At 34.3% G+C, this 25,442-nt stretch overlaps 1 protein-coding gene across 1 annotated transcript in view; it reads right to left on the reverse strand.

The window, feature by feature from the left end:
- Positions 1-25,442, reverse strand: part of ABI3BP (ABI family member 3 binding protein) — a 152,218-nt gene that overhangs the window by 45,791 nt on the left and 80,985 nt on the right. The window contains exons 22-39 of the mRNA XM_026035896.1: positions 24,392-24,460; positions 23,921-23,983; positions 19,784-19,858; positions 19,072-19,146; positions 18,456-18,530; positions 17,291-17,365; positions 15,957-16,031; positions 12,638-12,706; positions 8,068-8,115; positions 7,473-7,547; positions 5,550-5,597; positions 4,976-5,050; positions 4,028-4,075; positions 3,163-3,237; positions 2,197-2,271; positions 1,518-1,565; positions 875-949; positions 286-360 (exon numbers count right to left, since the gene is read on the reverse strand). Of these exons, the coding sequence (XP_025891681.1) occupies positions 286-360; positions 875-949; positions 1,518-1,565; positions 2,197-2,271; positions 3,163-3,237; positions 4,028-4,075; positions 4,976-5,050; positions 5,550-5,597; positions 7,473-7,547; positions 8,068-8,115; positions 12,638-12,706; positions 15,957-16,031; positions 17,291-17,365; positions 18,456-18,530; positions 19,072-19,146; positions 19,784-19,858; positions 23,921-23,983; positions 24,392-24,460 (1,218 nt within the window). The remainder of the gene's footprint in view (positions 1-285; positions 361-874; positions 950-1,517; positions 1,566-2,196; positions 2,272-3,162; positions 3,238-4,027; positions 4,076-4,975; positions 5,051-5,549; positions 5,598-7,472; positions 7,548-8,067; positions 8,116-12,637; positions 12,707-15,956; positions 16,032-17,290; positions 17,366-18,455; positions 18,531-19,071; positions 19,147-19,783; positions 19,859-23,920; positions 23,984-24,391; positions 24,461-25,442) is intronic.

Below are 25,442 nucleotides of genomic sequence, written 5' to 3' on the forward strand. Positions count from 1 at the left end.
TTACTGAAAAATATATAACAGCTCCAGGAATTGGGTCAGCTCCTAGGAGATGGAGGATAGCTGGAAGGATAGTCTCCTAGAAGGATAGCTGGAAAATGAGGAAGCAAATCTCCAAGGGTGAATCCACACATGCATTATTATCTTTCCCTAGTCCAAAGGAAAACCAGATATCTAGAAAAACTTCCTGGTTAGTTTTCAATATCATTTAACAAGCTCCCTCTAGGAATGTCTTGTCTAATAAGAATGGAAAAAATAAGTAATCGTTAATGAAAGACACATGATTACCCAGTGTTGCCTTYGTTCTTTCAGGAATATGAGGAATCATAGTGGTAACTGGCTCATGGAAGGGTGGAATGATTTCTGTTGGAAAAAAAGGGATAAATCCTCAGAAAAATGAAGAGACACTTCCTCCTCTATCTGCCCTCCCTCCAAAACATTTCAAAACCATACTATATCCACCAGGAGTGTTTTAAAACAGGAATTTGTGCATGCATATTTATGCTTAAGAGAGTTTCAATTTTTGCTTTTAATATCTACATAAAACAAACAAAAAACCTTAGTGAAATCACTGTGGTCTTACACAGATTTGTCAGATTCCAATTAGAACCACCTCATGATACAAAGAAGATATTCCTCAATCTCATATGACTGAAAATGTGTGACAAAGTACTGCAGCAGCTCTAATACCAGCATAATACCAAAACCTCTTAAACTATTCTAGTTTCTATCAGAGATATTACTTAAATGCAGTACTGCTGAGATTTCCAATGTTAGAATGGTAAAGCGGTAACAACAGCTTTACTGTTGAGAACATTTCCTAGAAGGCAATTGCTAAATTAGCAACCTTAGCTTGACAAAAGACAAAATAATTTACCAGGTTTGGTATATGAAGCATCCGGAATGGGTACTGCTTTAGGTTTAAAGGGAGTATGTGGCAGGTCTTTAGGAGCTGAAAGAAAAGACCAGTTTTATTCCAGTTCATTCTCTTCAGAACTGGAAGAGAATGGGTGCTGGATTCTTTGTGCCCTTAAGGAAGAAACTATTTTTTTTTTAATGTGAGTGATTGCAAAATTAAAGTCAGAATACAGAAATTTAAAAGGAATAAATGGACACTAATGAAAAAAAAGATATGTGGAGAAGCAATCAGGTAAGAAAAATCTTATCTGAAGACAACAAAAATGGAAAGACAGTCATAGCTGAGGTGTTTCCATCTGTATTTCAGAGCTGGTAACTGCAATCTACACATGAATGCTCCTGTAAGAATCAAAGAAATTACAAGGTACAGGAGAATGAAAGAGGTATTGCCTGCAAAGAGAGCAAAACAGCTAAGAATCTTTCAGTACCTGGAAAAGAGTAGAACTGASCTGAGTAAATTAAGAAAAAAAGAAAAGAAAAGAAAAAGAAGAAAAAATATGAAAAAAACACGCACAAACATATAACATGGAAAACAGAAGATGAAACTATAATCTTTGGTCCAAGGAGCAGAAGGAAAGAAATAATAAGGGTCATGCTTTTACCTATTGTTGCCTTTGGTTTTTCAACTGTAAATGTTACAGGTGCCAAAACTGAATAAAAACAAGAACATGCACTGAATTAGTGATAAATATCATCAAAAGAATATAAAAACTCCATTTTACTGGATCAATTTCTTTCCAAATATGAATGTGTACTCTAAGTTCTCTTAGAATCAATTAATGCATACTCATAAAGGAGAGTCTGACTGATATCTTTCAAACTATGAGAAATGACAGAGACTGGCAGTTTAACTAGCAAGTGAACTATGAAGTCTATTTTAAGCATCAAATTCCATTACCAGAGCACACTTGATTAGATATATGAGTGGTATGAGTTTCAGAGGTTTGTAGTCACACGTGAAGATCCTCAAGGATGATTTTGATAGGCACAAAACAGATGTAGTTTCTTCCAARAATATTGTTGTAACATTCATATATAGTTTACACAGCTATGCATGTTATTTGTTAGTGACAACTGTAATGTTGTACGTGTGAAGAGCACACACATACAACTCAAACTCAACCATTAAAGATATATATGTTTTCAATCTTTAAACATATGTAATCTTTGTTAAAAATTTGCTTTGTTTGTAATATTAAATGTTACTCTTTATTAACCAAGGAAAGGCAACTCAAAGGAAAACAAGACTATTCAAGGATAACAAAATAGCAATGTATTTACCAGGTCTTGTCTGTGATATATCTGGACTTGGGGAGGCTTTAGGCTTTGAGGAGACTCGTCGACTCTCTTTTGGACCTGGAAAGATAAGCAAAGCTTTGAGCACAGTGTTTAGGATGATGATTAAACACAGATCTTCTGATCTTCCTGACTCATTTTTACAAAGAAAAAAATTGCTTCCTAGAAATTATATTTTCAATTTGAAAGTAATCAGAAAGATTTCATGCCAATGGGATCGATAGTATTTTAGTGCACAGGCTGAAAATAAAGAAACTGCAGCATTGTAGTACTGGATTAAATCTCTATCCCTCTTTCAAACAAAGTTTGTAAGTTGCTGTAGTTCACAGAATCACAGACTGGTTGAGGTTGGAAGGGAACTCTCAAGATCATCTAGTTCAACCTCCCTTGCACAAGGAGGATCACYTAGAGCTCGTGGCACAGGATCATGTCTAGGTGGGTTATAAATATYTGCCAAGAAGGAGATTCCACAACCTCTCTGGGCAACCTGTTCTAGTGCACTGTCCCCCTCACAGAAATTTTTCCTCATATTCAGGCAGAACTTCYTGTACTTCAGTTTGTGGCCGTTACCTCTTGTCCTATTCCTGACCACCACTGAAAAGAATCTGGCCCCTCCTCTGAATACTGCTTAAGCTGTTCTACACATTGCTAAGATTCCATCTCAACCTTCTCTTCTTTAGACTAAACAAGCCCAGCTCTCTCAGCCTCTCCTCACAGGGGACATGCTCCTGTCCCCTGATCATCTTTCTAGCTCAAGTTATTGACAGGTATATCTACCTATCCATACTAACTTCTTTCATGGCAGCTATAGAGAATTTCACAATAATGCTAAAACAGTGCCTATTCGTCACATATCTGTATACATTTTAAAAATTCATCAATTTTGACTATTTTCAGTATGATAAACTTTCACTAAACATGCACTAAMGGACAAAGTAACAACAAACTTACTTGCTCTAGTTGGAGGAACACGTGGAGTAGGTGATGTTCTAGGTTTGGAAGGGCCACGATGTGTCTCTCTAGGAGCTGAAAGAAAATGGTTTATGTGATACTAACATTTTCCTGGCCACTACCACCAGTAAGCCAATTGACCAATATGAACATAGAACTAAGACTTGAATCAAAGATATTTGTGTGGAGAGTTATATGGAAGTGCTAGAAAGGAAAATTTTCTCAGGAAAAAAATCAGCCTGCAGAGAAAAGAAATAATCTTGCTTGAGAAAATATCAAGTAGTATGTGAGAGAATTTCAGGTTCTMTTTAGGATGGAGGAAAAATAAAATAATAATTTCAAATATTAAGTTATCACTGCATGATAATGAAGGCTATACTGGAATGGTTTGTAATATTAAACAGACAATGAATATGTCCTAACTGAATGGGTCCCATTCTGATTCTATTTTAAGAGCAGAATTGAGGTTTACTTGGAACAGAACTTTTTTCAGACCTTCTCTGAAGGACAGAATTGTTTACTGAAACTAGACGGGAAAGAAAGGGGAAAAAGCAAATTTGCATCATGCAGTCTCTATTCACCCAGACTACATGACTACATAACATGGTGTTCCCTCTCATGCATGACTGAGAAAGTGAATTTAATTTTGAGGGAATTAAAAATTAGAGGAAAATTAGCCTATGCATAAAAGCTTGGAAAATACAAGGATCCACCTCAATTCTTATGATGAAAAAGCAACAGATAATCTTGACTGTATAATTTGGCACAYACAAAGAAAGGTGATCAGTCTTCACAACACTACTCTTAATGACTTGAGTTGAAAGTGAAAGAGAGAATGACCAGCCAAATAAGAAAGTATTATTACCTACTGTTGACTTTGGTTTCTCAGTTCTAAACATAATTGGATCCAGGACTGCRTAAAGTAATAAAATACAAAACCAACTAATTAAAATCAAAAASAATCAAAACATTACAATCACTACTTCCACAGTGACAATACTATCCCTATTGCAGCCAGGGAGGCATGGTGACCCCTCCTTGAAATTCAATATACGACAGAGTATTGCACAACTTGGAACTGTCTCCAGCTCAAAGCAATAGCTCTAACATAGTGCACAAATATAAATCTGGAGTCCAAAGAAATTATGGGCGATTTTTCCCTTCAGCTTTGTATTATTTCTTGGCTTATTTCAAAGTTTTGATTCAAAAACCAGGCGCAGATTTATGAGGAGAGAAAGGAATCTTAGTGAGTTGTCATCTTCTGCCCATTTTCCACAGCAGCACCACCTAATGTTGCATATACCTTGAGTACCTCATGCAATTGCTAGTATATGTTGTACAACTTCCTCCATCGTCCATTAGTCTGGTGTTGTRCATTTGTCCATATTGAGCTCTGTAGGTGACATCATAGAAAATATGGCACATTCTCAAATCCCTGAACACTGGAAGGGCCCAATTTGAGAATCACAGGAGAAATCTCATTTGCAATGGCATCCTTCTTTCTCTTTTTCATATTCCCAAACATCCACATTCAAACAGAAAAACTGTGATTTTACTGAAGACTTTGCTATTGCAGATTGACTTYGCACAGAAAATTATAAATCACTGCTGCAGTGGTAATGTGAAAAAGAACCCAAGGCAGACTATCAAACTTCCTAGGTTGCTTACAGATTCCGCATGCAATGTTGGATCCTATCCTTCAAAAGATGCTTCAACAAGTACACCCAAGCAAATTAAGTAATAGTGGAACTCCACTGATCACATTTGTAAAACCACATATGAGTACTATAAGATAAACACACAATGTATTTACCAGGTTTGGTTTGTGGCACCTCTGCTCTTGGTGAAGTTTTAGGTTTGGAGGGAAAACGGTGCATTTCTTTTGGAACTGAAAAAAAAGAATGACTATTAAAATTGTCCAAGAACCTGAGACTGACAGAAGGCATAGCATTTAAAGAGAACACATGCCTTGCAAACCCCTGGAGACACAAAAAGCTTATATGAGTAATGGAGTATGAATGTCTGGTATGCAAAGAGATGGCGATGATGGAGAGTCTCTGCAACAGGACCAAATAAAGCAAGGCCAGGATGGATGACTGACTTGGAGCCTCATATAACAGATGAAGATTGCAGAAACTGAATATAAAGAAATATGGTCAAAGCAAGATTGTGGAGCTTCCATCTGCTTTACAGGAAAAAAAATTGTGCGAGGAAAACCAATAAAACGAATAAGAATTGTTAGTGCAAAATAACAAAGAAACCTTAAAGGAGGACTAAATTTAATGGTAAAAAATTATGACAATGGAGAACAAGGAACATATGCATGTGCTAGGTCTCTGCCAAGAAGAAAAACTAAATGAGGTAACCTCTGTAATTAGTACTTTTACCTAYTGCTGTTTTTGGTTCATCAGTTCTAAATGTTACCGATTCCAGGACTGTATGAAAAACAAAGCATAAAGCTATCATGAGAATTAAAGAGATTAATTCCATTTAAAATTAGTATTATGTGTACAGAAATTGAACTATAAATTATATTTTGTCCCATACAAAGCAATTACATTAACAAGTCTATCTGAAACAATTAGGGACTAAGAAATTTAAGATGAAATATCTCCACACTCTTCCAAACTTCCAACTGTATTCCAATTATTTATCACTCTCTTTCTCAGAAAACRGCTCTTGGGGAACACAAAGCCCTACCCTTAGTGATGTATTTCTGAATGCAGGTTACATATATGATTGTACTTGCTTGTTTCAGATCCTGTGCTATTAAAGAGCCTTACGGAGTGTTGCGGTACGTGACTGTGTACATTAGCTCTAGATTGATATGAATTTAAAAATAAAACAGAGTATTTTCATAAGGATGTGAAAATAATGCTGTTTTCTTGCATTTCTCTCATTAGAAATAGAGAAACAGTAGAAATGTCTTCTCTTTTCTGTGTTAATTCTTCTGTAAGAGTGAAATCAAAGAATTGTTATCAGTTTTTGTTATTTGGATTTTGAAGACTGTCACAAGAAGGTAAGTGGTTGATGTTGTTAAAAATGAAGTTCTGTATCTTACASTTTCCTTAAGAAACATTTGGTAAGTGTTTTGTTTTAAACACAGAACAGTCCAAATATGCAATACTTGCGATACAAAACTCTCTTCTGAGAAGGGCAGGCTACAGTAGTAATAAAGAAAAATGGCCACAAAAGTAAGAACATTCAAAGAACATATGCACTGAGTTCATGAAGAGCTGCATTTTAAGTTGTACTTTGAAACAGTTGATAAYCAACTCCCAGCATTCAATTATGCCAGGGTTATTACAGAACAAGTTTTCTGACTGTTTTAAACAAAGAAATCACATGATTAATAGATACCATTAATTTTCAAAACTATTCAAATATCTTCAAAAAAGTGATTATCATGGATTTTTTTCACATTTACTAAAAGAGAACATATCTTGACATTAGATACACTGGTAATTTTCTGTTTCTATTACTACAAAAAAAAAAAAAAAAAGGACATTCTGAGTAATACAGAACACCAAGTCTTTTTTTTTTTCATACATATCAGTGAATTCAACGGAACTCATGTTTAAAGACATAATAAATGAAAATCCAGTATTTTGGAATACTGCATAGATAAATATTAATACCATAAATATTAATAGTCAAATTATATATTTATACAAGTATATATATAAAATTATATATATATACACACAAGTAAATTCTACAAGTAAATATATATAAATTCTGCTGTACATATATATATATTCATATATATATAATATATATATATTCATAATATATATAATATATATATTCATAATATATATATATTATAATATATATATATTCATAATATATATATATATTTTATATATATATATTTACTTGTTAAATAACAAATGGTAGCTCTCCACTCAGTAATTTATATGCTTATGCAGAAAAAAATGATGCCCCAGGATAAAACTGTGGATTGAAAAGGAAGCATCACATTTACCCTGACAATACCAAGCAGTACACAATGAATTCCACCATCTAAGTAGTCATAATACAAACTTCAGCTGTGCAAGGAATTCACTCTATTTGCTATTATTTTCTGGGTCAAGCAACATTATTCTCTTTCTACTGACACAAGCTAGCAGACATTTATTCTTTCATATAAATATCTTACTAGTCCTGCACATGTCAAACAAATCACTGAATACACAGCAGAACAGAACCCTGAGATGTTTTAAATGGTTTAAATAAATATTGTTGCTTAGAAATACATTTCAAACCATTATAAATCATTTTAGAAATAATCACACAAAACAGTTTACCACCTGTGGCATGCGGGATATGAAGTTTGGGTGAAGTTTTAGGTTTAGAAGGAATACGGTGAGTCTCTTTTGGAGCTGGAAAAGAAAAAGTGGGTAAGAAGTTGATTAAATTGCACAGCGATCAAGGCCTGACAACAGGTTTCACACACAAACACAGAAGCTTCACACCTGCGATGGAGAAAAGKATTCTTTTTTTACAGGTAATATCACAGAGACAGATATGAAAAAACAGAATACTGGCCGTGTATTTATGTTAGTCTCAGCAGAGGACTGGAACTTTGGTCATCCTTAGAGTTCTGATTTTCTTTCCCTTCCTTTTTTTTTTTTTTTTTTTTTTTGGACTTGAATTGCTAGCACAGACAGAAATAATTATGACAAAGATGATTCAGAGCTGCCAGCCTTGTTTTCTCAGAAAGGAAATATTCCATCCATGAAGACAGCCATATGCCCAACTATTATTAATGCCAAGAAAAGAATAATCTAGAAGAAAAATGAAGTTTGGTGAAAGAACCCTGTGGCATAAGCTGATAACTTCAGCGTGATTTTCTGTGATGAGAAAAGCAAACACGACAGCTTGCTAAGGAAATATCATTACCTATGGTTGACCCTGGCGATTCGATTCTAAATGTAATGGGTTCCAAGACTGTAACAGAAATAGTATCACACAGTGARTACGGAATACACTTCAAGTAATTTCAAGTTATTCTACTGGTTAAGAACAAAAGCAACTGCTGACAGTATGCCACACTAATATGGATTATTAAATTATTCTATTTATTTTTAAACTGTAGACAATTAAAGTTCCTAATAATACAGGTTCAATTTAAAAAAAAAAATTAGATATTTGATAGCAACTGAGTGAAAAATATATAAATACAAAAGGAGAAAGCCCTAGGAAGATCAAGGCAAKAGTTATCACATTTCTTCTCTCACAGGTGACAAAGGAGTCAGGGATCCCACAGGGAAGAATGCTACTACTCTAAATTACCATACCAATCATGACCAAATAGTTGAATTTAACCTCTAAGATAAGCAGCCAAACTAAGGACTAAAATACTGCTATTGATACAGCTGTAGCGGTATTCAAAAGCAAAACAAAACAAACAAAAACCAGAAACCCTCCAAGCTTTTTCTTGTTATATCCTAACAAAATTTGTATCATAAAGCCAACCTCCTCACAAGCTATGCCAAACTGAAAAAACTCACAAATCGAAAATATGAAATGGCAGAATCTATAAAAATATCCTGTCAATAAGGGAAATATGTTAAAATAATATTAATGGGGATATTTCTATGTGCTATTGCAAAAAATAAAATAAAATAAAATTACCAGACTTAGARTGTGATTCTGGCTCAGCAGATGTTTTAGTCTGGGTAGGAATGAATTGTGTTTCAGCTGGAGCTGGGAAGAATAAAAGAAGATAATGAAACACAACCAAAATATAGAACTTCCCACTTTCTCCCTCCCTGAAGTTTTGAAATGCCCTGGTCCTAGAATGAGAATAAAGAAAAGAAAGTGATACTGTTCAGCACCGKCCATCTGACCAAAATCCAGGAACTTTAAATCTATCTTCATTCAGTCATGTTAAAGGCTGTGAAATATTAGTAGTGCAGTTTTGGGTACAAAAATTATGACTTGGAAAAAATCTAGCAACTTACAAGAAAAAAACACTTTCTGAAAYACAGAATTAAATTCTGCATCTCTGCCAAATATTTTCTCAAGGAATTTGTTTTCTTTTTCTTAATATAAACAATATCACCCCATAATAACCACTAGCTTCCTTCCATCAAGTAAAAAATCWATTTTTTTCTACTTTTTGTCTTTCTAAAGTAACAGTAGGCCTCAAGGTACACATCTGTAAAAGAAATGGCATTACCAACTTCAGGTTGCAAAGGTGTTGTTTGAGGTGTTTTGGTCTTAGAAGGTGAGGGCTTCCAGTGTACGGAYTGTGATTCACTGGATACTGGAAAAAAACAATTTTGTAAACATCAACATTTAAGCACTGACTGTAGCAAATGGTGTCCAATAGAAGACACACACTCACATTTGGCAATGATGAAATGAAGACAAGGAAGTGATTTTCAGCTTGTATTAATGGATATGCGTGGAAAAAAATGATGGTAGGTATTACTGTATGAAATGTCCAATAGGATATGGGCAAAACTATCTTGGCAGAATTACTGAAGAAACAGATAAGAGTTGGATGTTCTTCTGGAGCAACATTAGCTGCTAAATGTTTAGTCAAAAGAAAACGAGCTAAGAGATGAGGCTAAGAAAACAGTTATTTAGTGCTGCGTTTGCCAATTAAAGTCACTAGAAGAGTTTTCAAAGTAATTTCTACGGTAGAACTCACTGCAACTGGAAAAAGAGAACCCAGCTGAACAGAATCAAATCATTTTGGCTAATTAGTTTAACCAATCACTAAGACATTAGAGACAACTCTTTCTAATGAAGCATTATATTTGCTTTTGGCTGCACCCTTGTTTTAAAAAGCAAAACTTGGAAGAGTTTTAAAGGCTAAAGATCTGAAATCATGTTAAAGTGCTTCCCAGAAAACAATTTGCAGAGCAAATGCAAACAGCGTCTCCAATTTTCCTTCAAATTGCTTTTCTTGACCTTCATTTAATTTACAAAAACAGACTATAATGACTAAAATGGACTAAATATTTTCTTGTTCAAATGCTATGGAAATATTATACAAAAAATATTATGTATCCTAAAACAAAGAGAAAGTGGAGCCTCTTTGGATATAACATCCTAATATTAATATTACTGTAATTCTACAAGAGTTTAGCATTGGCAATAGTTCCAACTTCTGAATATGAATTTCCAAGACAAATTTTACAAAGACTAGACTGAGCTTTTGAAGTCTGAAGTCAACAGATCTGAAGATTTAATTAGAAATCAAACCTTAAGTGAAATCTAGGATAGTCATAAAACGTGTTAACTTTTGATCTGGAGCTGATACTGTTCAGGGCTACTGGTGTCAACCAGTAATAAAACAATAGAAAAATCCCACTTCTCAGTAGCCACTAAGGACACATTGCCTTTGAAGAGAACAGTGCTCTGTGCAAAGTCCAAAGACTGAGGACATCCACTCCCATAATAAATAATCTAACTAATACCACACAACTTAAACCCACTTCAATTATGGCATTATTGTTAAAAGAAACACTGGTTTGAGGGTTTCACACAGAGGTAAAGGTTCATCTTTATTGTGAACTTCATTATGAACTGGCTAATTTGACATCAGAATTGCTTAGTTTGATTTATGATACTAGCACTTTGTTAACTCCTCATAAACTGACATGTTTGATCCTTCTGAAGTTTCAACAACAATACAATTAATACTTTAGGACTGACAATAGCAGGAATAAATATTTTCATTCTTAATAAGTAAGCAAAGTAAAAGATCTTGAAAAATAGCATAAGGAGATGGAGGAGTAGCACTTTTTCAAGACTATTTTTAACTACAGCTTCAGCTCAATGAAAATCCATTTCTAAAACAGATGGCAAAATGAAAAATATTGGACTTGATTGACGGCCACAAAATTTTCATCTAAGAAGCAGAATAGAAATCTATGATATCATAGGTATCGTAACTGTGTTACATGACCTCCCTCTGAAAAGATGAGAAAATTCGTGAGAGAAGTTAAAAAGGACATTAAATATAAGCCAGGAAAAAAGATTAGTCAGCATTACCAGTTGTAGTCTGCAGATGCTCAAGAGTATGGGGAACCAGAGTACTGAGTGGCAATGGCATATATTTCCTGGTCACTGTTGGAATAAATGATATTAGCATGTCTGGTTTATCTCAGATATAGCTACAAATTCTGAAAAGTTACCCAACTATCTATATTTTCTATATTTGCACTTTTTTTTTTTTTTTTTAAGGATTAATATTCTAATAGAATACTTTGAAATATACACAAGCAATAACACTTCTGAAATACTTGTTTGCCATATCATACCCCTTCCTCCAACATTTCTTGTCTCCCTACACTTGCTTTCTAATTTCTCTGTTCAAGAAAAATCTAAACTTAATTGCACAACCAAAACATAGTAGTGACCCACTAAATCACAGAAAGGAAAATCAAGATAAGATCCAAAGAGCAGGATTTCTTCATTTTTTTTTTTTATTTGTTTCTTTTTAAACTAGAAAGTGCATTTGCCACTGGAAGAAATATGAGAGATAAAATAAACTCACATAAACTTTTAAACTAAACTAAACATAAATTAAAATAAAAAACCACAAACTTGTATATCAGAAAGGCTAAACCTGCAAAGAAGTGAGATTGATCTTGTCCTCACTAAAGTGAACAATATAATTCTCATTTAATTCAACTATACGGGTTCATGAAAGCCTGCTGTATTTTCAGACAGTTTTAGAAATCTGTTCCCRTATTAAATCCCAACAACTGTTTTCCTGTTCCCAGTTCCTAATTTGGTATATTAGTAGCACAAGAGGCCACAGATCTTTTATTAAGACAAAAGTAGCATGTGGAAAATTGGGAAAATAACCAGAGAAAAATCTATTTCAGGATGTATTTCATCCCTTATATTAATTCTTCCATGCTTATTCCAAAGTATATGCCTATATGTATGTATGTATTCTGTGATTTCAGCACAGCTGTCATATGTCTGGTTCCATAGCCAAAACCACCATGAATTTTCACTTGCTTTTGCAGTCTTGCCATAATTTGTTAATACTACCTAGCCATAAATCAACTGCTAAGTATGTYTGCTAACATTATATATATTATTATATACATGTAGTTTTGTCTTTACTATTAGTTTACTCCTTCTGAATAGATTAAATGACACTTAATCACATTTTAGGCACAGGGCCTAAACTGTACTGTGCTACACAGAATTCTAGAAAAAATAGAACATGGCTAAACAATATTTTTACCAGATAAAATGAAATAAAAATCACACAAACAGTAAAGCTATCAATCCCTATGCTTCAAAGGTACCTCAGAGGTGCTCAGTGAGCCAACTAGAACCACTGAGAAAAAATGAAACACTAAGATCATACTTTCAGTTGTTGAGTTTGGACTATATTTGAATGAAAACAAAGAAAATAGTGTTTCTAATTGCATATATTATCAGTCAAATGAAAAGATGAAAAGACAAATGGCTAAAGGTGACCCATAATCATTACCCTCTGAGGTTTGTGGATGTTCAAATGTGTATGGATTCTCAGTAGAGATTGACACAGGAACGGTTGCTGCTGAAATAGAGAACATTTTCTTGAGAGCCATATAGGTGCATATAGGTCTGCTTCCCAACTTCTGATAAGGTCCATCTGTTCTTGCTTCACAGTGAAAATTCACCTCCTCCCCAGGATTCAAGCAAGTAAAAGTATTACTGAATGTTTCAACATTACCTGTTCTGTGCAACGTTTGCTGCTCTCTAAAGATAAAAAGTGTGTCTCTATCAGAGAAACACTGATGTGAGTGAAAATTTCACAGTCTTCATCCTCCTCTCTGTTTCCCTGACCCTAACTTTTTTCCTYCTTACGGCTGAAGACAGCTGAAGAGACTGTACCATAGAAATCTTTTACTTTAGTATCCTTTTATTATCTATAAATTTTCTATTTTTTAATGAGTTTCAGCCAGAGTGATTCAAGGGTAAAAGCTGAACGATATCAAATTTAAATAATTGCAATACTATGAAAAAGGTAGTTGAACAAAATCTTGGTGGGTTATCTAGTGCTATAGGATGTTAAATTTTAAAAAGTTCCATTTCTATTTAGAGAAATAAATTAGGTAACAACAGAAATGTCTCCAAAAGCAGTTAAAAGACAGRGAGACCTTGAACAGCAAAGTTTGTGAAATTATTTAGCATTAACATGAATTTAAAGTGCAATTCACTTTAAATCCTAAATATATCTACAATCAGCAGTGTGTTTTAAAAAGTTTAAAATAATGGATAGAAAGTTGACATATTTCATCCAGAATTCCAACACCTTCCTAATTTATTTACTGGCACTTTTTTATAGTTAATAATTAATCTAGTTAATACTATTGGCACTTCTCTGAGAAAGCAAAAGACTGTAAGACACATCATGTTCAGGAGAAATAAGTGGAAGAATAGAGTAATTACCCTGCATTGTTATAGGTTCTTCTGGGTGCAGAAAGACCTTAGGTTTGGAAGAAGTCTTACTGGGAACTGAAAAGTTAAAAAAAAAAAAAAGTCCAACAGAGAATTATTATTATTTTTCCCAAGGTTCTCTGAGAACCAGTTGTCTAAATTTATATCGGTACTTCTCTTCCCAAAATAATCCACTTTAAATTCATGCTGTTCTCTGATAAAGGATTGCTCACATGAGATGATAGTATGGTTCTTTTAAAACAAGACAAAAAGCAGTGCAACSTAGTCAGTGAGATCAGATCTTGCTCTTAAATATAGAAAGCTGGTATTAGATATGGTCAAAAGGAGAATAATGAGAGTACACAAAATCAAATATTTAAAACAAAAAGTCAGTAGTACCAAGTCTTGTTTTTGCCAAATTATTTTCTGAATAGCCACTTGTAGAAGAGTTTTTCTGTCATGACAAGGATCAGTCTTAGAAATGTTTAGTTATCAGATGGAAACTATTTAATTTCATTGGGTAGCACTGAGTACCAAGTGCAGCATATGTGCATGCAGACACAGTTCAACACTACAGGGTACTACATTTAGATAGTAACACAGAAAGGGGGGGAAATGCAGCAATATGCATACTAACCTACAAGTTGATGACCTGAAACATTCTGCCAGAACTAACTTAAGACCAGACATTCATCTCAATGTACACTTCTGATGAATCCCAAATCACTCAGAAATGACTTTTTGTTTGCTTGTTTTTGAACACAAAATTAAACAGTGACATCCTCCCAATTCTAAGGAAATTTGTAAAGACTCTGGTAATTATTTCTTTTCAGGCCATRCTTTTAAAAAATCATTAACATACATTTTCACTTGGTTTGGACTTTTCTGAGGAAAAGGTAGAGGCTGGAGAATTTTTTTTCCCCACAGAAAAACTGTGTCCTGGGAATAAGCTTGGAAAATAAATAAATAAATACTTRTTTCCTCTGACCCTGTGGAAGTCAGAGCATCTAAACAAAATTTCTGCATAGTGTAAGAAGACTTTGACATTGGATAGACACTGGAATACAGAATAGAGATCTTGACTTTTGATCATTTTATCACCAAGGAAAATCCAGGCTTCTCCTCACGTATTGTATAGTTTATGCTCTGTAAAGGAATTCCTGAGTAAGAGTATCAAAATTTGTTCTGACAGAACAAATGCAGAATTCACAGATGCCTACACAGAAAAGTCTTTACAAGTTTTATCATGAGTAGAAAGTGATTCTTAGGATCTCTGCTGGAATGACCGACACAACCACTAATGAAGAAAGGAAACACTTGAGTTAAATGTACAAATCCAGGATCACATTGCCTTCTTCTGAAGTTATGCAGAAACCCAAAATAGCCCAATCATGATGGAAACATTGCAATATACAGTATTGACTTCGGCAGTTCAGGGGTGCAAAAAATTTCATTCAGGAGTTCCCAGATAAGTCACTTTCTCTGTTGTTTAAAAAAGACCTCCAGGATTCAGATCTATATTCCAACATAGGTATCTGCAGAGAATATTTTATCTACTAATATTATACTGAATTTCTACASAGAAAGGGTCTTTGGAGATGTAGTTATAATTAAACCTTAAAAAGAAAACAAAAATACTAATTTGAGGTACTTTCAAGACATAAACACCATGTAGTTAGCAAGCTTCAGAGAGAATAATTTGCTCTGAAGAGGGTAATTCTTTTTTTGAACAAGACTTCAGGTGGTGATGGGTTTACAGTTGGACTTGATCTTATAATCAAGCTTTGTAACCTTTGGATACTAGTAATATTTTTGTGGCAGTATTCATATATTCTTCAGTTRTAGGTAAAGCCAGATGCCTTTTAACCTCTAACACACATTATCCTCCAACACACATCCAATTTCCACACTGGTACAAATATGAAATTTCATTGCAATTATTAAATATATCTTTACTAAATTCCAGGCCAGAATTTTACCCTTATTTCCATGGTTTCAGATAAGTCTATATATGTCCAAATGAACAYTGAATCAATGTAAGTATTATGGTACTGGTTACTAATATATCCAATTAGCAAAGCAAGAGAATTTGCTTTTCTAGACTCTCTGCTGATCTAAGTTCAGAAAACTTGTAATTTTTAAATCAAATGGACATAAGCAATTTGTTTCAACCCAAAGTCATCTAATTAGATGGCAAAAATCTAAAGTTAAAAGGTTTCTTTCTTCTTTCTTTTTTTTGGTTTAATACAAAAATAATATTCATCAAAAAGCACAGTCCCCTCCTTAGCTGTCTTCCTCATGATTGAGAGTGCTAATCTTTATGCAGAAAAAAAAATAAACAAAAGTATATTAAACTGTTTAAGTGCTACAATATAGTCAGTAATTACCAGGTTTGAGTCGTGGTTTTTTGGTTCTGGCAGATGGTGCAGGTTTAGATGTAGAAGGTTTTGCTTCTTTAGGAGCTGGAAGAAATATACTGGGTTATAAGATTATCCTTTCCCTTGTTTCTTACTGGAAAGAATCACACAGTTCAAGCCTGAAGTGAATGGCTACTGAGAACAAATCTTTACAAGACTTTGTTACCCTAGCTAAAAATAAGGGCTTGTCCTTCACTTTAAAATTTAGTAAATAAATTTAATATATCTATTAATACCTGAACATTACATCAAAATTAAAATAGCAAATGCATTCTCAAAAGACACGTAAGAAGCAAAATGACGACTCCACCTAATCTTTTGATTTTTGCATTTCAATTTTAAGCCATCACACACACACACAGAAAGGAAAAAAAAAAAAAAGGAAAAAAAAGAGCCAAAACCTGCAGAAAATATCCGTAATTTTCATTTTCCTGAAGAAATTATCTGGCAGGAAAATAGAAAAGCATGAAAGCATGGAAGCAGTTGTATAAAGAGGGGTTGCTTCAAGGCTGTATTCCCCAGGTATTATTTAAAAATAATAAAAATAGTGCTGTTTTAGATAGTAAATAATGTACAAGTATCAGCAATCAGTTCTAGAAAGATTTCTTTCTTTTGATGTTTGCATGGGCTGAAACTAGTAATATAACTGTTATATTTAACATAACAGTTAACCTGATATCAGGTGATGCATAATGTCACTGTTATGTGGTTTAACAAATAATTTTCTTCTTTTAATACAAAGCATTAGGATGAGACTGCTCTCCAAGGAAAAAGTTTCTTAGCAATTGGCACATTGGAAAAGCATATGACATTTATGGAAAGAACAGTCTAAAATAAGATATGTGAAATGACTGAGAAGGACTTTTCAAGTCAAAATGATGTTTATGAAGGATTCATAGCAGACTAGAATAAAAATCCACCTAGTGCCACAGAAATCCTTCATGAATAGTTTTAAGAATAATGCACATAATATTAACCTTGTGCTTAGCCTTTCAATAGTTTTTCCGATGGGCTTCTGATGATTTTCTGACTGTATAATTGTTGTTGATGTAGTAAAACTTCCCCTCCAATGGGAGCCAAAATTTGTAAAGTCATTTATTATATGGAAAAAATCCATTTTTTTTTCTTAATTTGAGAAATGTATACTTGGGGTTGCTCTGCCTTCCCGACTTTCTTTTCTTTTAAAATTAAAATGGATTGCAAACATAAAAAGCCATGTGATAAAATCACAGAATTCTCTTTGCGGCTTGGACTACAATGAAGAGTGACTAGAGAAACATTCAAACTAGAGAAACCTTCATTACCTAGTGTTGCTTTCGGATGTTCACTGATCTGAGGCGTTTTATGTGTACAATACTCAAAAAGCGGTGGCTTAGGGGCTGGAAAAAAAAATCATGAAATGATCCAAAATGAATGGATCAGTAGAGATATCAACACCAAACTAAAAGTGGTATCATCCCAATAGTTCTTTTTTCCTTTCCTTTCCTTTCCTTTCCTTTCCTTTCCTTTCCTTTCCTTTCCTTTCCTTTCCTTTCCTTTCCTTTCCTTTCCTTTCCTTTCCTTTCCNTTTCCTTTCCTTTCCTTTCCTTTCCTTTCCTTTCCTTTCCTTTCCTTTCCTTTCCTTTCCCTTCCTTTCCTTAGAAACTAGATAAACTTGAAATTAAGTCCTACTTTTTAATTAAGTCCTACTTTTCTGTTTAACATCCTACTTCCTTTTTAGTTTTCTTATGATACTATGCATTGCATATTTGTTGCTATATGTGGGAAGCTGCTTCTGAGATGTTTTTCCCATTTTTATATCTGCAATTTCTTAACCCATTCTTAGGTTCAGTCCCTGAATCATTAAGGGAGGTAAATTCACCTCTCCTGACTCCAAATTGAAAGAGAAGAAAAGTACTACAGCAATCTGTTTTTGATCAAAAAACAGAAAGAAAACAACAAAACCTCACACTTGATGACAGTCTTCCAACAATTAATGAATGAAACTATCACAAGTATATGAACATTTTTAAAGTTTCTCCTTCTCAACAATCACTTAGCTAATACTGCAATCTAAATCAACAAAAGTTCTGTAACTAGCAAATATCTCATTTGCTATATTATGTCCATATGGAAGTGGGAAAGGGAGACCAGCAAAAGAGGTCATCAAAATAATTCATATATATTGTTTATTCAAATCACACCAAGAAAAAAACAAACAAATATTCTGTTGCCCTGAAGTATTTTCCCTGCCCCTCCTTTCAATTAGGCTATGAAATGGCACAGCTCGTTTATATTCTACCACCAGATCCGTCAGCAAAAATATGACTGATCTTAAAACAATATGACTGAACTTAGAATAATAACCTAAGTTGGTTAAGATGCTCATGTCTTCTATAGTTCCTATATATTTCAGGAAGCTTTTCTGAGCTATTTTTAGTGAACATCTGTTCCATTCTACTGACTTCTAAAAACGATGTGCACAATTACCAGGCTTCACATGCTGTACTTCTGGGGTAACAGATGGTTTCAGTTTAGAAGGAGTAAGTGGTGTTTCTTTTGGAGCTGAAAAAAAGAGCTCAGTTGCAATCAAAAATTATTTAAGAAGTCTTTCCCACAACAAAAAACACATGCCACAAGTTTATATGGAAGAAAATATAACGTGATATGGGATGAAAAAGCCATCTGATGAGATCAGAATTTGAGGTGAGGGATGGAGATGATACTTAAGTGCATTGACAAAAAAAAACCAAAAAAAACCCACTTGATGGCCCCAAAAGAACTAAGAGACTTCTACAARGCAAGTGAGCAAGAGAGAGTGCACGTGTGTGCATGAGAGAGTAAGCACTGATAAAAGGATGGAGTTTTTCATGCAAGTTATGGAGAAGCAAGTATAACTGCTCCAAGGACAGTAAAATTATCCTGAATCCCATACAGGGACWTATCAAGAAGTATGAGAGTCTAATGACAATGGAAAACCAAGAATCTATAACCAGGAAAAAGAGTAATTATACATGTGAAATGATCTGCTGGAAGAAATGCATTCATGTGGGATGAAGTGCTCAAAACAAACACGGAGTTTTTGACTGTGCGAGAACAGCATTACCTAATGTTACCCTTGGCCACTGAAAAGGATGAGAAGTTTTAGGTGTGAAAGATTCCAGAATAGATTCACTTGTTGCTGTTGGAAGAAATGGTTATAGTCATAAGACATAAGAGCTAATGGAAGAAAATGTTGCTTCATAAGCAAAAAACAAATTATTTTGTACAGGAAAAACAGAACTATTTCACTAATTCTTGGTCTCTTTTCAGTTTATCAGTTCGTGTGCTACAGATGAATTCAGTCTTTTGAAATGCACTGACTATAATGGACTATAATGCACTATAAGTGCTCTGACAATCTGAAAAAAATCAAGGATCTGCAACTATTAACCAACTTAATGCACTTAAGGATACATCTCTCCCTTCCTTAATACTTTAAACAGCACTACAACAGTTGAATGCAGTCTGTAGCATTCACTGGAGTATTTTGACTAGTACTTCCGGACACAAAGTCCTATTTTCTCACAGTTATCTATGTAGTATATATTTCAAAATATCAATGGAAAAATCAAATGGCTATGAGTTGCCATATGCATTGAAAGTGTGATAAGGCATTAATGTCAACCACTATCAGAAATCTACTTTCCAAAAACAGGTGTTAGGGTCCAAGTCGTAGTGCACATCGAAACTGAAGATTATGAGAGCAGTCATTTCTCTGAATCTTAGAGCAGGGTCTGAGCTACTGAATAGTAACAGCTAGATAGTAATTATTGTACCTGGTCCAGGATGTGCTATTTCAGGCCTACTGGGTGTCCCAGGGCTTGGCAGAACAGGCTGAATATCATCAAAAGCTATAAAAAAACAGGTCACAATATCTATAATTATTATTCCTAGATATAGCCTTGCATTCTTATAATGAACCTAATTTGCAATGCAGTGGTCCATACACAATAACTGTATCTTATGTTGATGACAGAACAGTACCGGTTTAAAGTAGGAGCTAAAGCTACTGGTTAAAGTAATATGGTTGTATGGTTAAATATGGTTAAAATAATAATGGAAACCAGTTTGGCAGCCAAGCAAAGCTCACATTGCTTTAGACAGCATGCTTCACACAACATACAAAACACCGAAAATATATAGAACTTCTGACACAATTATAGATGTAAAGCACTCAAAAGAGCAGTAGAAAATAATATAATCTGCGTAATTAAAAATACTACAAATATATTTGGGAAAAAAAGACAGTCAAGTTGTATTCATTGCTTTTTCTGACAGGATTTTGTTAATTTTAATGGTGTAAAATCTGTGTACAAAATGAAAGTAAAAAATATAATTTAATAAGAAAGAAGCTTAATATATCTGCAGTAGAGTACATGTGCATGTGTATATATCTATGCATCCAAGAAAGTATAATAAATTCTAAAGATGCTTTATTAGCCTAGAAGAAATAATTTTAAGATTACTATTAATCTTTAAACATCATTCACCAGTCTTGTTTCATTTAAGTATAACTATAAAGTGTCTTAATATCTTTTCTTCAAGGAAATAAAGGAAAAATAGTCCTAGATGACTTTCTTAGTATTAGGCACAAGATGTCTTTGCTCACGCAAAAAAGAAAAAGGCAGGGAGTGGGGAGAATTATCTGTCTATACTGCTGAAGAGAATTCAAGAGGAAGACAAGCATGGCAGATGACAAAAACATCAGGGATGAACAGGATGATTATTGTCCACAAACTGCTATCAAAAACAAAAAAGCAAGCAAGCAAGCAAACAAACCAAAAAAAAAAAAAAAAAAATCAGAAATGGTTTAACTGAAAAGCTAATGTATCACAATTATCAATAGTAATTCTTAACGTGAGATGTTGTGCAAAGCAGAGGCATCCGTGTGTCTGAGTCAGGTGGACTGGCAATTGCTGATAACGTAAATAACTTTAAAGGTAGCTTCTTATTGGAGGTGAGATACAAATAAATCAGAAAAAGTAGGGCTACATGCCACAGCTCCATAAGATGTCAGCAACACTTAAAGTGCTGTTGAAACAGTTTCAAGGGACTTCCAACCAAAAAGAAACCAACAAAAAATGCCATTTTGAAGGAGTCACCTTACTCTTAATACACATCCCCAAGAGGAACTGCAACTTCGCTAAGTGTAGACTTAGTGAGAAGAGTCATTTGCTCTGTGCATGTTAGGGCAATTTTTTTTTTTTTTGCTCTGAACTGCATCTGAGACCTCGATATAGCTAAATATCTGAMATATATATAAAATATACCTAAAATAGCATGCCTAACATATATGCTAATAAGAAATTTTACAATCAGCAATTTCTACCTGCAACACTTGGTAGAACACATTTTGAATTACAGCTTTTAATTCACTACACATTCTGTAATTTGTTGTTTAAACTAAATTAATAAAATTGATATTTTATATTCTTGAAATAACAAAAATTAACTCAACTTTCTGGAGACTGAAATGTGAGAAGGTAAGAGAGGAAGTTTATAAAAATACTGTGGAAATATTCACTGTTGAGCTTAGGATATTTTTTCTTCACATTCATATATTTCTCTCATAAAAAAAATATAAAACTCTTATAAGAAGAGTTCCAAGGAGAAATAATAGCAAAACTCCAGCACACACCCTAATGCTTAGTAATGGAGGAAGCCATAGAACATGACTAACAAAACAAACAAACAAACAAGGACCCGATGACAAACGYTCCAACCAAAATGTACGATCACAGCTGACAAACACCTTCATCTAGGTAGCAGTCTCTTCTATCTGGCATATCAAAACCASTCAAAGTGATCTAGATTCCTGAAGTTTTCCTGTCTGACCTTGGACACAGCTGGTCTATCGCAATGCAGTTATTGAGCTCTGCTACTAAACATTGAAGGCAAATGAGCATTTTGGACAACATCAAGCAATCAAACGGCCTGTAAATATAAGACCTTTGATGCAAAAAATAATTACTTAGCTGCGGATAGACAAATAGACAAATACAATTTACCAGTCTTTATTTTTGGTATTTCTGCAGATGCAGATACTTGTGAAGGGGAAGTAATATGAAGAGAGTCCTGTGAAGCTGGAACACACACAAAAAGATGTGATATGTTATTAAAAAGTTACAAAGATTTTGATAACATTATCTGAACCTGAAAAAAATGACTAAGTTTAAAGATATTATTAAGCAATTGGGGTCTTCAGACAGGAATAATTTCAAATGTACATGAAATTTATTTTATAATGTGTATTTGTGATGCGAATAATGAAAAAGACTGTTAAAGGAATTATGGAAAGATAATCAAATATGTCAGAAAATGTGGCTGAGAAGATAGAAAATAAAAGAACAGATGAAAACAAACAGGAAGTAAACTGAAAAGCAATGGGAAAAGCAGCAAAAGACTTGCCTGGTCACCAGGACAGGATGTGAGGTAAAAGAAATACCTGTTTACAAAACAAGCACCCTTTAAAAATAGAAGTGGGAGAAGTGTACTACACTGGATARCATATTTTATATAAATTTTGAAAGCATATTCTTGCACACGGGAAAGAAAGATCCTAGAAGTATTAATATAAGCAAAAAAGTCTAACTTCAGTGCTATTTTTCAGTGGGCAGAGGTAGCCCCACAACAGAGAAAGCTGGAAGTGGATGAACTCGGCAACATGAACCTGCCCCAAAAGRGAATCTCAAGGCTTGCAAATGGAACAACTTCTAGTACTGAGGCAGAAGASACCAAACACTTTTTGTGCTGCCACATGAGAGATACAAAACATGGAAGCGGGCTCAGCTCTGCACAGAAAAGTGCAGCCAAAGTAAATAAAGCAGGAAGGGAATGACAGGCTACAAACCCATCGCAGCTCTGGTCRTTTCCAGTGGAGCAGTGGAGAGCGATTCCAGGCTTGGTCTTGGCTTTTCTATGGTCAGACATGGAAAACATCYTGAGAAACGGTTGTACTACTGCACTTACAAGCAACTTGAACTATTGCTTCACAACACCCCAAAAGACCAGAGTTCATACAAGACGTCTTTTTCTGATGGTGTTTCATGAGTCCCTGACCAATGCAGCTACCAGCTATCTTGCCATGGTTGCAACTGGGGGTTAGGTGGCTCTTCAGCAGCAGCAAAATGGCTAAATGTCACCTGGGTCAAAGCTCTCCTTCCAGCTCATCAAAAGACACAAGAAGCCTTTGCAGAGAGAACACTGGAACCGTAAGACTCCGCTTCAGATTTGGGATTAAAGAGGAGAGGTGGTAGGGGCCTCCTTTACATGCAGGCAACAACAAAGGCTTGATACTTCCTTCTTCCAGCATCAAGGGATAAACTGTGTATCACGATACCTATTGCTGCTGCTATTATTACTAGTATTTTGACAGAGAACAGACTCAATATGGCTCACTGTTGTCCAGGATACATGAAAATGTCAATTCCCTCTTTTAGTGTATATACTATGTAAACCAGATGCAACCTCCAACTAAAATTCTGATGTTCACATCAGCAAAATAATAGCAAAAAAAGAAATGATTTATGTCCTGTAAGACAACTTTGAGACAATTATGCCACATTATAGCAAGACTAGTGGATGGCAAAATCCTACTTCTGTTGTATTGTACAATCTCATGCTAGGAAGACGTTCAAAAAAAAAAAAAAAAAAAGAAAGAAAAAGCCTTCATCTGCAGACTGCACAAGCAAGATATTATGTGAAATGTTCTTTTCACAAGCTGTCACTTGATCACTACAGAAGATGATTTTAAAGTGATAGAAAAAAAGCTCCAAAAGGTAGAATCATCTAACTAGTTAGGCAAGTGGTTCTGCAAGCCAAGGCGCATTGAAAACCTAGGTATTGTTCAAAGCAGGTGAAAATGATGTCAAGTGATGTAAAAGCAGAGTCAAAAAAGAAAGGATTGTATTTACCCTCCACTCTTCCTTGAGTTGTCAGGTAAGCTGAAGGAGATTTCAATTTTGGTCTCCGAGTAGCTAAGATCAAACCAGAAAACTGCCTTCAGACACTAGAGATGGACAATTATTGTTAAAAACATTGCCAGTATAGAGTTATAAATAAATGAAGCCCATATTTCATTCAGTTTTTAACAGAAATATTTGCACTCATTATTATTCCATTTCTTTAAATCAGTAGAGATCAGCTGAGTTAATGCAGAATTAAAACAGTTTCAGTGAACTAGGATTACAGAGCAGTAAATCATGGGTTTGAGAGGCTTAGTAACACTACTTTCTATGTATTTTTTTATAAAGGACTTACCACGTCACTGATCTAATTAAGTATCATCTCCAATAGCAAAAAARGGTTTTGACATAGTCTTAAATGCTCTTCATATGAAAGTGTTAACAAAATGACAGGAATGATGATGATGAATTACTATTTACCCATCACTTGTGTCCTTGTGGTTTCCAGAGAAGGAAAAGATGTGGATTCCTGGATTGGCCTTAGGAGAGCTAAGAGCAAAGATGGAAACTATCTTGAGATACTAATGCAGTCTTTCTTTGGATATGAAACCATCATTTTCATCACATTCAAACAGGCCAGTATTTAGTTGGCAGTTTCTTACCTGAAAATGATTTATTATCTTTTTTCACTCAGTATCTGCTTCCCTCCCCACCCCAACCCCCAAAAAATTTAAAAATAAAAAGAAGCAGTAGCTAAAAACTGTACCTCTGCAAAAACAGTGAAGTACTCCTTACACTTGTGAGTCAAAAGATTTATATGAGTATCAGTTAACAACATAACGCTTAGAACTCCATAGACAAGAAGAACAGTCATGGGGTTCCAGAGCTGCTCTTCAACTGCACTAAATGATAGAGTGTAAAACCCACTGTTTAGCATMAAAACAATAATTTCAAGTTATAAATGGAGAATTAAATAATGAATATTTAATTCTCCATTTCATTATTCATTTCATTATTCTCCATTTCAGTCTGCCTGAAAGCTACTGTGACGTTTTCAAAATGATATATTTTATTTAAACTGAAAAGCAATCAACTTGTTGAGATTTCTATATTCTTCATCACCCTTAAAAAKCTAAATTTTGAGTCCCCCCAAAATGTGTGCTTGGAGAAAAGGAAAGAGTAGCCTCTCTGCAGAAAAATGCATGCAGGTAGACTTAACATGGGTTTCCAGAAGACTTGAGGCATTTTTTAAAACAACATAAATGTAATTTAAAAAGCACTCTCCTAACCAAAATCTCTAGGAAACTCTAATGGAGTGATATCTCCTTAATTCACAAAAGTAGATTTCTACCCTGAATGGAAGTACTCCAAATGGACAGAAGCTCATATGCACAGTATTATAGAAGCATGACCTAAAGTAAGAGTCACATTTATTTTTCAGAAGCTAATGAACATAAGCATGAAAAAGAGAAGAGTGAAATGGAAGGATCACAGTAAAAATGTGTTTATCCTTTTTAAGTGCTTAAGAACA

The sequence above is a fragment of the Nothoprocta perdicaria genome, unplaced genomic scaffold, assembly GCF_003342845.1.
Source record: "Nothoprocta perdicaria isolate Ctin4 unplaced genomic scaffold, notPer1 scaffold_169, whole genome shotgun sequence".
NCBI classification, from domain to species: Eukaryota; Metazoa; Chordata; class Aves; order Tinamiformes; family Tinamidae; genus Nothoprocta; species Nothoprocta perdicaria.